The sequence below is a fragment of the Micropterus dolomieu genome, linkage group LG12, assembly GCF_021292245.1.
Source record: "Micropterus dolomieu isolate WLL.071019.BEF.003 ecotype Adirondacks linkage group LG12, ASM2129224v1, whole genome shotgun sequence".
Taxonomy (NCBI): Eukaryota; Metazoa; Chordata; class Actinopteri; order Centrarchiformes; family Centrarchidae; genus Micropterus; species Micropterus dolomieu.
This window is the reverse complement of record NC_060161.1, coordinates 29,604,698-29,617,756: the sequence shown is the minus strand read 5'-3', so window position 1 is coordinate 29,617,756 and position 13,059 is coordinate 29,604,698. Positions and strand designations below refer to the sequence as shown.

Below are 13,059 nucleotides of genomic sequence, written 5' to 3'. Positions count from 1 at the left end.
CACATTTCCTGTTTGTGCAGACGAAACGCAGAAGCAGAAAATATGAAAAGACTGAGAGAAACAAAGAGACACTTCTGAAAACTCACAAGGAATTTCTTCTGAAACTCGGCAAGCTCGCATTTGTTCATCTGCAGAAGAACAACCTCATCTTCTATGATGAAGACCTAGAAGAATGTGGGATTGACATAAAAGAGGCAGCCATCTACTCTGGACTTTGTAACACAGTTCTTAGGGAAGAAGACGTCTTTTCTCAGAAAAAGGTCTTCTTCTTTGTGCACCTGACCATACAGGAGTTCTTTGCAGCCCTTTTTGTCTTTGACTGCTTCACAAAGAAGAATACAAAAGAGCTCGGCGACTTCCTCGACCTGAAGGACAAAGAACATACTTTGCTTGATCTTCTAAAGATGACAGTTGATAAAGTGTTGGAGAAGAAGAACGGCCACCTGGACTTCTTCCTGCGGTTCCTCCTTGGCCTCACGGTTGAACCCAACCAGAGAGTCCTTCAGGGTCTGCTGACATCGCCGGACCCAGGCCAAGATACAGACAAGAAAGTATTGACTCACCTCAAAGCCATCCGAAGGAAGACCCTCTCTCCAGACAGTTGCATCAACCTCTTCCAGACCATGGTGGAGATGAGAGATCACAAAGTCAAAGATGAGATTCAGGAATATCTGACGTTGTCAGATGGTTCAAAAACAGAGCTGACTCCCCTGCACTGCTCTGCACTGGCCTACATGCTGCAGGTATCGAAGAATGATCTGGATGTGTTGGACTTGAAGAGTTACAACACATCAGAGGAAGGCAGGAGGAGGCTGATACCAGCTGTGAGGAGCAGCAGAAAGGCCATGTAAGTTTAATTTCTCTGTAATATGTCAAATAATCAGGTGCTTATTTAATTTACTCTGTGTAGTCTAAGTTGATCTTCTTCTCAGACGGCATACATTCCCAAGAAGCTCCACTAATGAGATTGTTATGGCAGCCTGTATGTTGCCTGGTGATAGGTCCAATGAAAATGACATGATTTTTCTTTACAATCCTATTATCCACCCTCAGACTAGCAGACTGCAAAGTGACTGAAGAGTGGGTTGAACATCTGGCTTTTGGTCTCAAGTTCCCCTACTCACCTCTAAGAGATCTGGATCTGAGCAACAATGACCTGAAAGATTCAGGAGTGAAGCTGCTCTGTGATGGACTGTCGAGCCAACGCTGCAGACTGGAAATAATGAGGTATTTATTAGACGTTCATATACCAGCAACCCTGCTCATCATTTTTAGCAAACCTTCTTTACATTCATTCAGAGATGCAAGAAGAACTTTGAGTAATGTTGCTCTGTAAAGACATCTCACATCTGGATGCTAATGAACACAAACACTGTGTTTTCTCAGGTTGTCAGGTTGTCTGGTCACCGAGGAAGGCTGTGGTCATCTGGCCTCGGCTCTACGGTCCAACCCCTCCCATCTGAAAGAGCTGGACCTGAGCTACAACAATCCAGGAGACTCAGGAGAGAAGCTGCTCTCTGAGCTGAGGGACGATCCACAATACAAGCTCAACACACTCAAGTAATTAAAATGCTGGAGTAGTAGATTTTTTACTCGTCCACTGATCTGAAAGAAAAGTGCTGCTCAGCTCCATCCACTATAGAGAGATGGAGTGTACTGCCTACCATAAAACTAGATTGTAGATAAGAGTTTTAAACTAAAGTCACACTGCAAGAATAAAAACATATTTTAACAGATATGCAATAAATGAGCTCAATGGATTCTACTTCTGACATTTAGATTCACGTCAAGATAATCAAGAGTACCATCAGATACTTGCATTATAGGCACTAACAATAGATACTCTATATATAGATATAGATTTACAACAGACACATCTGTACCTCTGATATTCTGAGATCAGCACGGTTTCAGGTAAATGGTTCTTTGAAAGTTTTAATCCTCATTTTTCTCCACAGTGTTGAACATGGTGGAAGTCACCGGATGAAACCAGGATTCAAGAAATGTAAGTATCTGAAATCCCGAAGAGTTGATGAATCTTCTGACCACAATGACAAATAGCAAATTTTTATTTCATTTAATTTAAGTGAATTTCTGTTTTCTGTACTTTTTGCCCATTACATCAATAGAGCTACATAAATAAAAGTACCGCAGGCTAGTGAACAATGAGGACAGGTTACACTAAGATTAGAACAAAAATGAAAAATATCCTCTGATTGGGATAATTGAAATGATGAACTCACATTAGCTGTTGACTTGACATTAACTAATGACTTGTGTTACTTTGTTAATAGTAGAGGCAAAACAGGACCATCAAACTCATCGTGGATGTCTTTTAGTGTGAAATACAATATTTCTCACTGAGGCGTTAATAATGACAATTCTTCTGCAGGGAAGGAACTCTGAACCAGAAATATGACTTCATTTGTGTCTCATTGGAGTGATGCCCAGCAGTATTGGCTACAAGTTATATTATTACAGTCTATGTTCCTGAAGTAAAGTGTTTTCTTACCTCCAGATGCCCGTGAGCTCACTTGGGATCCCAACACAGCCCACAAGAACCTCCTTCTCTCTGAAGGGAACAGAAAGGTGACCTGGGTGGAAGAGGAGCAGCCACATCATCATCACCAAGAAAGGTTTGATCACTGGCAACAGGTGCTGTGTGAACAGGGTCTAGACGGACGCTGCTACTGGGAGGTCGAGGTGTTGGAGCCCTTCAACATCGGGTTAACGTACAGAACCATTGGCAGGAGAGGGAAAGTGGATGATTGTAAGCTGGGACGCAACGACAAGTCTTGGTGTCTGATTTGCTCTGAAAATGGTTGTTATGTTTTGCACAACAACAAGAGTATCACTGTATCGTCTCTGTGCTCTCGCTCCAGTCGAGTGGGAGTGTATCTGGATTGTCCGGCTGGCACTCTGTCCTTCTACAGAGTTTCCTCTGACAGTAGAGTCTGCCTCCACACCTTCAAAACAGAGTTCACTGAGCTGCTCTATCCTGCTGTTGAACTTCACATTCAGTCCTCTGCATCATTCTGTCAGCTAACATGAACTTTCACTGCATTCACACGAGCAACACGGGTGAAGAATTGCTCATGGACAGTGAGGTCATCTCCTATAAAATCAGGAGACGTTCTTAGCAATATTTTTAGCAATCTAGACTTTTAGAAAACACACAGAGTTAACCGCTCTTATCTGTTGGTATCATGTCTAAGCAGGTTTATCTCTGCAAAAGAAGGAATATCGATGGAGAAAGATGGGAAGAAGATTGACACACCAGCAGGCTGTAAACTTTGAATACAACAGGGAGTTTGAAGCAGCCCCAGGGGTCGTGGTCATCACTCTTCAATCCCCAGGTATTAAGTTTAAAAGGTTTAGCTGCGAAATTCACAATTTTAAAGTATTTATAGATCAACAAAGTCAGTAATCATGGTCAATGATGAATACATTTAGTTGCTCCGCATACTTGACAACCTCCAGACGTCTTTGGGAGATAATTTAAACCAGGTATCTGATAATCTTTCTCCAGAAAGTTGTTTTTCATTGCATTCTAGTGAATTTATGGAGTAATCTGGAGGGTTAAATGTACAAGCAGGTGTTGAATTTTGTTAACATACATCTATTAACAGATGCTATTGTGATTTGATTTTCACAATTGAAGCATTCATCTAGTTTGGGAACTGAGGGGAGGATTTTAATAACCAAGTGTTCATTTCTACATGCTTATAAAATATTCTAAAATATTCTCAACTTAAAAGCAACACATTATGATCATAATTTCTATCATGCTTAGTTTAATCATTAAGGTATTAATTTAAAATGGTACATATATATGAGAAAAAGCTGTCTTACTTTCTGCAATTTTAACCCAGAATCTGACTGAACATCACATGCTGCCGTTTTCAAGTAAGAATATAAGCGATTGCATAAATATGGACAATGTTCATTACATTATCACAGATAATGTTCTATTATCATCTTCAATCACGATGTATAAGAAATGAATTGAAATATGAAATATATGTATATTTTAAGAAGTCTCATACAGTTTTCCTGCTTTAGTTTTTGAGGAGCTGTTGCATCTGTATATATTTGTATAAACTGCTGACTGTCCAGTATAATCTCCTTAAAACACCTATGTTTCTGTACCACACTTTATACTCTACTTTGAATTAAAAAGCATTAAGATAAGCTATTGTATTAAAATGCTTGAGAGTGACATAATAGAAAACTGGAGAAAATAGAAAAAACTGTTTGTAGGCCCTGCCTTCAGCTAACAAAGCTCAAAGCTCAATATAAAGACAAACATCAGCTTCAATCTTCAGCTATCGGCAGCTTTAATTAAAACATGTTGGTGTCATATCAGCCTCCATGAGCTGCGTTAGCTTTGACTTTGGACAGCAGCATCATGTATTATGTTTAACTTCTTTCCATTTGAGTGTCTTGAATATTGCAGGTTTGTGTCGTGTTTGTTAAAGTTGTTTTAACTTTTGTAGCAGACTGTTGGTTTTTTAGCCATGTTAGCAGCAGGACTGTAGGGATGCCAATGTCCACCTCTTTTGTCCAGACTGAAATATCTCAAAACACATTTGTGTTGACATGCATGTTCCCCTCTGGATGAATTGTAGAAACTTATGATCATCTGACTTTTCATGCAGCTCCACCATGTAGTTTCTGCTCATTTCTAAACGTTAGCACATTAATATGCTTAACTAAGATGGTGAACATCACACCTGCTAAACATCAGCGCTTTGAGAATGTCGCTGATATTAGCATTTAGCTCAAAGCCTCACAGAGCGACTAGCGTGGCTGTAGTCTTGTTAATTTACCTTAAAATGAGGTATGCAACTTCTGACATAGCAATTGAAAGTTGCTTTGGATAAAAGCATCTGCTAAATGAGTAAATATAAAAATAGGTTTATTACATTAAAATTAATATTTCTAATTTACACTCATGTAAAATAGAAATAAAGAGTAATAAACATCTGATAACTGTATGTCACCTCCTGAAGTTACAGCTCACAGCTCAATTTAAAGATAAAGATCTGGTGGCTCCACATAACTGCAACATCCACATTTTAAACCATTATTGCATGTCGTACCTCCTTCTTCTTCTCCCACCATGTTTCCTGTCTCTCTCTACTGGCTGTCAAATAAATAATCTGTAAAAGAAACATGGTGGAACCAGCATCAGATTTCAGCAGCTCATATCAGCTGATCTGTTTTGACTTTGTATTATGTTTAAATTGTGGGTATTCACGTGTGCTTAATTCTGTAGGTTTGTGTTATAACCACTGTATATGTAATGTAATTTGTATTTCTTGTTTTACCTGTTTTTGTGTTTATCTCCAAACATTTCCAAACATTTTGAGTTTGCACTTCATAGATGGTATTAAAAGTAAAAGGACCGTCCAAAGTACTAAACTGAGTCGCCGTCATGATTGAATATTTTGTAGCTGAGAAACAGATTTTTCATATTAAGTTAAATACATTGTATATTGTGGTATTTAGATCAGATGTTATAAATGACAGTTATTCATATATGGTATGTTCACATGTTTTAGTATTTTCATGTAATCCATTAATTAATGTGTGTTTTCTGAAATATGTCTCATTAGCCTCACAAAGCCAGCCCTAAAATCAATGAAGAGGTGATGTAAACATTTCAGATTGTAAGTCGCTTTGGATAAAAGCGACTTACAATTGCTAAACATGTCAGAGGTCGCACGCCTCTGGAGCAACTAGGGGTTAAGTGTCTTGCTCAGGGTCACAAAGTGGGTAAACTTTAAGCTCTGAATGTTTTTAAGGTGGGAGATAAATCATGAATTTAAAGAATCGTGATTCATTTTAAATTTCAGGAATCATCTTTTTAAAAGAAGGAAAGAAAGTGAAAGAAATGCTAAATGAGAGATTGCATTGAGTTACACAAGCTAGTGGGACAGACGCTCGACAGGACGTGACGTTTGCTCTCTATAAGGCTAAAAAATAACCTCACAGAAACAATTCCTCACTTTTATCAGTTTTATTCCACTCAGAGAGAAGCTGTGAGTCCAGCTGGCTTCTGTGAGGCTAATTTGTAGTGGACAAGTTGAAAGATGTTTGTACATCACAAGCTTGTACATGCCTTACATGTTTGTTCTTATTAAGATTAAAACACAAGCAAATGAATCTGATCAGTCTGTTTTTGGAATATGACAATTTGTCCTCCTTGTCCTGTTGATAGACTGATACAACTGACCAACCTGGTTTTATTAGTTTCTAAGTCAACTTAAACTGCTCAGATGCTAATAATATAGTAAATAAAGTCTACACGTTTGGATTTTAAGAATTATTTCACTGATCTTCTGACTTCTCCGGTGTTTTAAAACTTTGATTAAGGTATGAAACACCCAAATCACAAAAACATATTTTTTAATTTTACCTCTTTGGTTTTACTTCTTTCTACTGAATAGAGTTCTTAAGAAAACTGTTGTTAACATAAGGTAATTACATTTACTATTATTTTAATGCTGATCACTTTTCTAAAAGGCTCTTCAGTTTTCTACATAAGTGTTGTGTACGCCCTCTGGTGGCCACATTGGAGCTCCTCTTCTTCTTTAAAAAGGATTTAATTTAGTCTCATATAGCACTACAGTGCAGTGAACAGAGTAAAACAGTACACCAGAAAGGTTGCATCATGACGCTGTGATGCACCTTTAATTGTGAAAAGTTGAGGCAGATTGAATGCAGTGTGACAGTGTCACCAAAATTCACATTTACATTGTTGATGGCGTCTGGTACAAGCAGAATTTCAGGTGCTAGTAAATCAAACTTATTCTGGTCTGTGTTGCATTCACTGACTCACTGACCTGTTGCTTAACAAAACAGGGGTTTGTGTTTGTGTGTCTGACATTTGCTATGTCTGTATTCTCTGTGTCTGTCCGCCAGTGACGCTGTTGTAAATCTTGTTCTTAAGTGACCTGCCCGGTTAAAAAAAAATAAGCTGGCATAAGTGAATATGTAGTTGTGATGTTACATTCACGAACAATCTGATTCTTATCAACGGCACTGTGGTAGGGGCAAACAGAGCCGAGTTGGTGAGAGCTGTTCTTTTTATCAATGTGGCCAAATTACACTTCTGCCCTAGATCTGCTGCCCTTCACGTGAACCAGTAACTTATAACTCTGGTCACAAACACTCTACAACTCCCAGCAGGAAAGAGGGTCCACTTGATTAGGCTACTATCCTTGGATTGGTGTAGCATCTGCTGGGCAGAGTTAAAAAGTTTTCTAATATTTCGTTTTGTGTGAATTGCATTCAGTGCAAGACGACTTTATTTAGGCTACATAACACATTTCATGTAAACTATAAATTCACTGAGGAGCAGAGGGACATGGCGTCACCTTGTGTAATGCAGTCACATGAAGTCAAGTAATTTAGTATCGCTGAACCTAATTTACTCGTGCAAAATGAAAGAAACTTAGCCATAAGATCCGGCTTCCCGTAAGGAGCCGACATTTCCATCATTGTGTTGGAATGAACTGTAGTGATAGAAATATAACTTCTTTCTGTATACATGCAGCCAGAGCAGAACATTAGTAATGATGATCTGACTTAGACGGGGTTGGTGCTGTCTGCTTTACAATTTGCCTACTTTACTTACCTTCAAATGAGCAAAGTCACGTCCATCACCGTGGTAGAAATGTGTAAAATGCTGAATTACTGTTGAATGATCTGTCGAATAACTCATATGGGGACCCGGAGGAGGTTCAGACTGTCCAGTCGAAAAGATTAGAAGTCTGCAGGGTGTCTCAGTTTGTTGATCTGCTTGTTGAAAACTGTGGGTTGTTGATTTGTAGAAGAAGACAAGATGGTTTAGAAAAGCCATACATGCACCTCTTTGTGACCTTTGTGTCCTCAGGGTACTAGTTAGATTATATTACCTGAGGAGGATCAGTCGGCTATGTAGGAGTCCCTGCACTTGTGGTGAGTATTTCGCTCCACTGGGTGACGCCAAAGTGCTTAAAAAGTGTTAAAAGTATTCACCTTACAGAACAGTTTAAACTGAGCTGCATATAAGGACTTTGGTAATAATCATGAGATGAACTATGAGACTCACAGAATAAAGCAGAGAGAAGATTCCGGATGCAGAAATGTGACACCATCCAGTCTGATGTTAGGGGAGGGGAGAGTCGATACCGAAAGTTTAACTGACGGGAACATCCGTATTCAGTAGCTACAGCCTACAACTTTGAGTGTCCTGGTCACGTGAAACGTCCATAGAAAATATTTTGGATTCTGAAAGCAACGAGGAGTCAAGTTTTTTGTAAGTTCAGATGTCCTTTAGGGCTCATGCGTAGAATATGTACTGAAACAATGAACCAAAGTTTGTATGCTACGCTGGCCATTCCGACAAATCAAACGCATTATATACTGCATTGTATTAGAATTTAACTAGGCCTATATTACACAAGTGGATATAGGCCTATGTGTCTGTGTATGTATGAAACGTCTCCTTTACAAACCTCTTGAAACGTTTTTTTGGCTTTTGATACATTACATTACATTTACTCATTTGACGCTTTTATCCAAAGCGACTTACATTTGAGGAACAACATACAAGAATCAACAGAGCATCAAATACAGATCTACATAGTGACATAGTGATAGCTGTGTTTCAGCTGCTGCAGTAGATATGTCGGAGAAGAAGAGGAAGTGATCCAGCTCTACCTACAGCAATTTCTCTTTGACGTCCGAACAGCCAATCAGCTCCTGCAGTGAGCTGCCAATCAGGTACTGTGATAGCCTTCATAAATGTGCAGCTATGACGTCATGAACAAGGGAAAAACACACTGTACAAAGTTTTAATCACTGTAGGCCGATTATATTTAATTCAGCTAAAGTCCTATAAAATATAGCAGCGTGGTGCTTTACATTTAAAAAGTAGTGGTGTGAATATACACAGTAAGATACAGGTTATCTTACTACGAATACAAAACTAGAAAGCTGGAAGTATAAGATACTGTACATAAACACTATATACAGTAGGTCAGATACAAAATACCACTGTGCCTAAGTACAACGTCACAAAGCCTCGAGCATGGCTGGAGTCTCTTAGTTATGTTTTGCGGTTTCTGGACCTTTTTCTGTCTCTTTTTATTTAACAGTTCACAGATGAGTGAAGCTGAATCCTGGAGTCCCAGCTGTGTTCCTATAAAGATTGATGCATCCATATACCAGCCAATCAGCTTTGGTGATGAGAAGTTAAAACGGTAATCCATAACTTTGTCCACTATTAATAAATACATTCATGTGTGTAGGTTATAGACATGTTCTTGGCTATTGAGTAAGTTAAACGTACACTAACAGGGAGAAGTTTGGACACACAGAAATGTCCTTGTTTTCGAATGATAAACAAATATTTTATCCATTAAAAAAACATCACATTGATCAGAAATACAATACATGTAAACATTCTTAATGTTGTAAATGACTGTTGTTGCTGCAAACGGCTGCTTTGTTATGGCATATCTGCAGAGGCCCATTATCAGAAACCATCAGCCCTGTGCTCCTAAAGTACGTTGTGTTTGTCAGTCCAAGTTTATCATTTTAAAAGGCTAATTGCTCATTAGAAAGGCCTTTTGCAATCATGGTAGCACAGCTTAAAAACTGTTGTCCTCAGTAAAGAGCCAATAAAACTGGCCTTCTTTAGACTTTAGAACTTTTTTCTTGCAGAGTTTCACAAGAAAACTTCACAAGAACTTTTTTCCGTTCTTGTTCTGAGAAATGAAACTATTCCACGCCAGACACAGAAGATGCTGTGTACTACTCCCTTTACAGAACAGTGCAAACTGGATGTAACCAGAACAGAAAGAGCAGTGGGAGGCCGCGGTGCACAACTGAGCAAGAGGACAAATACATTAGAGGGTCTAAAGAAACAGACGCCTCACAGGTCCTCAACTGGCTTCACTACCAGTACCTGCAAAACAGCAGTCTAAACGTCAACAGTAAAGAGGCGACTCTGGAATACTTGCTTTCTAGGCAGAGTTGCAAAGAAAAAGTCATAAAAAGAAAAGATTAATCTAATCTTTATTAAAACTAATCTTTTCTTTTTATGGGCTGAGATAAGGCCTATGCAGAAACAACTGTCATTTACAACATTAACAATGTCTACACTGTAATTCTGATCAATTCTGTGTTATTTTAATGGAAAAATGTGCCTTTTATTTGTGTGTCCAAACTTTTCACTGGTAGTGTAATAAAATGATTTTTTCTCTTTTTACACTTGAGTAGGAAGTCCACTGCTCCCAGTCTTGTTTCGATGAAGAGTGATGCATCCATGAACCAGCCGATCAGCTTTGGTGTTAAAAGGACACAAAGGTAATTTTATTTAATGTATACAGGAAAGAAAATATCTTGCATCTAAATACATATTAAGGTTTGTTTATCAAAGATTTATAAAGAGATTGATCAGATGAAACTATGTGTGACGGAGGTTCATTCACGTTGTGCATCTCTGACATCAGCATTATGCGCCTTCATATCTCTGTTATGCAGTTTTACATATGTAGAATGTCAAGAAGTCTAATAAAATGTAAAATTAATTAACAGACAACATGGAATCTGGAAAGACAACATGCAACTTTCAACAAATTTACATTTTACTTTACAGTTTTAGCAGCTGTTCTGTTCTGTCCTGTTTGTTTTTTTAAAAATTGCATTTCTAACAGAAGTTTTATTTGTCGTGTAATGGTACACGACAATATTTTGTCCAGAATTGTAAAGAACCTTTGGTTCAGTACGTGGCGTCCTTTGTTTCGGTTATAATTACTGTTAATTTAGATCAAGGTCTTAGCACATATGGAACATACATTTTATCTAGTATTCTTTCTTTTATTTAACTCCAGTTGTTTTATTATTAGTCGTAGTATTAATAATAATAATGATGATGATAATAATAATAATAATAATAACAGTCATCTGTGAAGCACTTTAAACTGCATTTAAAATATGCCTGGCCTTCACTCTGAACTCTCCCTCAGACCAAAAGGCTTCATGCCATGGGGCAAACATTGTGAAACTGACAGTGTCATTCAATTGTTCATCAGACGAGGCTCCCCCAGAGAACACGGTATCACCGTTACTGACTCACATCTGACAGCAATAATGTTTCATTTGTTTATCACCCATCAGCCAGCTGCCTGGAGAGCCGTCCAGCTGTTCAGTGTGTATGCAGGTTTTGAGGGATCCGGTCCATTTCAGCTGTGGACACTGGTCATGCAAACACTGTATCAGCTCAGACTGGGACCAGGATGATTCACCAGCAGACTACTGCTGCTCAAAGTGTGGAAAGAAACCCAGAAAAGATCACGAACAGCACACTGGTAACTTTACATATGTCCTCCATACATACCTTTAGTACTGCTGTTACTGCTACTACAACTAATACTAGTAACAGATCAATACTTCATCATCATGGTTGGTCATCACGTATTAGTAATGTACCTTCAAGTCAATCAAGTTTCTCTCCCCAATTCTGATTATATAACTCTTTGGTGGTTTCAGGTTCCAAATTGCATTCAGACTTTAAACTCTGACTAAGAACATATAATATATCAGAATAATAATAAATTGACATTAAAGACATTAAAGTCAAGATTTCGTGTTTGCTTGTGCTTTTTGCATGTCCTAAATAAAATTATTTGATAACCACTCATTTGTTATTGGCATGTGTTTGATTGTTACAGAGACCAGCCCCGTTTTGAAAGCCAAGAAGAATCTTAAAGAAGCAATGCAAAATAAATTTACTTTGATATCTGAAGGTGATGGCGACCCAGGGACCTCCCTGAACAAAATCTACACATCACTCTACATCGCCACTGGAGAAAGTGGAGCTCCACATGAAAAACATGCGTTCAGACACATTAAACATAAATTGGAACGACGATCATCTTCTAAAACGTTTATCAACCTCAGTGACATCTTCAAACCTCTGCCTGGCCAAGAGAAACCCCCCAGAACAGTCCTGACGAAGGGGGTTGCAGGCATTGGAAAATCATTTGCTGTGCAGAAATTTATTCTTGACTGGGCCGAGGAGAAAGAGAACCAGGACTTGGATTTTGTTTTCAGTCTCGCTTTCCGAGAGCTGAATTTGAGTTCAGGTAACAAAAGCTTGCACAAGCTCCTGACTGAATTTCACCCTGCGCTCCACGATCTGAAAGATTCAGAGGATTTCATCAGAGCCAGAGTCCTGGTGATCCTGGACGGCCTGGATGAAAGCAGACTTCAGCTGGACTTTGAGAACAAGCCGGTAACATCTGTCAGCGAAGTAACATCTGTGGGAAATCTCCTTGCAAACCTCATCCAGGGAAACCTTCTTCCTGAAGCTAACCTCTGGATAACATCCCGTCCAGCAGCAGCCAATCAGATCGCTGCAGAGTTTGCGGACATGGTGACGGAGATAAGAGGGTTCAGTGACCCACAGAAAGAGGAGTACTTCAGGAGGAGGTTTCATCAGGACTTGGGTCTTGCTGACAGGATCATTTCACACATTCGCTCTTCACAGAGTCTGGACATCATGTGCCAGATCCCGATCTTCTGCTGGATTTCTGCCGTATTATTTCAGGAGATCTTTGGGGGAGACGAGACAGCTGAAGTTCCTCAAACTCTAACAGAGATGATGGCACATTTCCTGTTTGCCCAGACAAAACGCAGAAGCAGAAAATATGAAAAGAAGACTGAGAGAAACAAAGAGACACTTCTGAAAACTCACAAGGAATTTCTTCTGAAACTCGGCAAGCTCGCATTTGTTCATCTGCAGAAGAACAACCTCATCTTCTATGATGAAGACCTAGAAGAATGTGGGATTGACATAAAAGAGGCAGCCATCTACTCTGGACTTTGTAACACAGTTCTTAGGGAAGAAGACGTCTTTTCTCAGAAAAAGGTCTTCTTCTTTGTGCACCTGACCATACAGGAGTTCTTTGCAGCTCTTTTTGTCTATGACTGCTTCACAAACAAGAATACAAAAGAGCTCGGCGACTTCCTCGACCTGAAGGACAAAGAACATACTTTGCTTGA

At 39.0% G+C, this 13,059-nt stretch overlaps 2 protein-coding genes across 5 annotated transcripts in view; both read left to right on the top strand.

Moving 5' to 3' along the window:
- The window catches only part of LOC123981193 (NLR family CARD domain-containing protein 3-like), a 14,024-nt gene extending 7,856 nt beyond the window's left edge, over positions 1 to 6,168 (top strand). Inside the window, exons 7-11 of one of the 2 annotated variants that reach the window (XM_046065919.1) lie at positions 4 to 847; positions 1,054 to 1,227; positions 1,387 to 1,560; positions 1,959 to 2,005; positions 2,519 to 6,168. In XM_046065919.1, the coding sequence (XP_045921875.1) occupies positions 4 to 847; positions 1,054 to 1,227; positions 1,387 to 1,560; positions 1,959 to 2,005; positions 2,519 to 3,051 (1,772 nt within the window). In that variant the 3' untranslated portion in view covers positions 3,052 to 6,168. The remainder of the gene's footprint in view (positions 1 to 3; positions 848 to 1,053; positions 1,228 to 1,386; positions 1,561 to 1,958; positions 2,006 to 2,518) is intronic. The other variant, XM_046065918.1, reaches the window with a different exon arrangement.
- A 2,030-nt stretch (positions 6,169 to 8,198) lies between these two features.
- LOC123981194 (NLR family CARD domain-containing protein 3-like) overlaps positions 8,199 to 13,059 on the top strand; it is a 14,925-nt gene continuing 10,064 nt past the window's right edge. Inside the window, exons 1-6 of one of the 3 annotated variants that reach the window (XM_046065922.1) lie at positions 8,199 to 8,305; positions 8,661 to 8,772; positions 9,147 to 9,251; positions 10,273 to 10,359; positions 11,173 to 11,363; positions 11,727 to 13,046. In XM_046065922.1, coding sequence (XP_045921878.1) covers positions 9,154 to 9,251; positions 10,273 to 10,359; positions 11,173 to 11,363; positions 11,727 to 13,046 — 1,696 coding nt within the window. In that variant the 5' untranslated portion in view covers positions 8,199 to 8,305; positions 8,661 to 8,772; positions 9,147 to 9,153. Of the gene's footprint in view, positions 8,306 to 8,660; positions 8,773 to 9,138; positions 9,252 to 10,272; positions 10,360 to 11,172; positions 11,364 to 11,726; positions 13,047 to 13,059 lie in introns of those variants that run through there. The other 2 variants (XM_046065920.1, XM_046065921.1) reach the window with 2 other exon arrangements.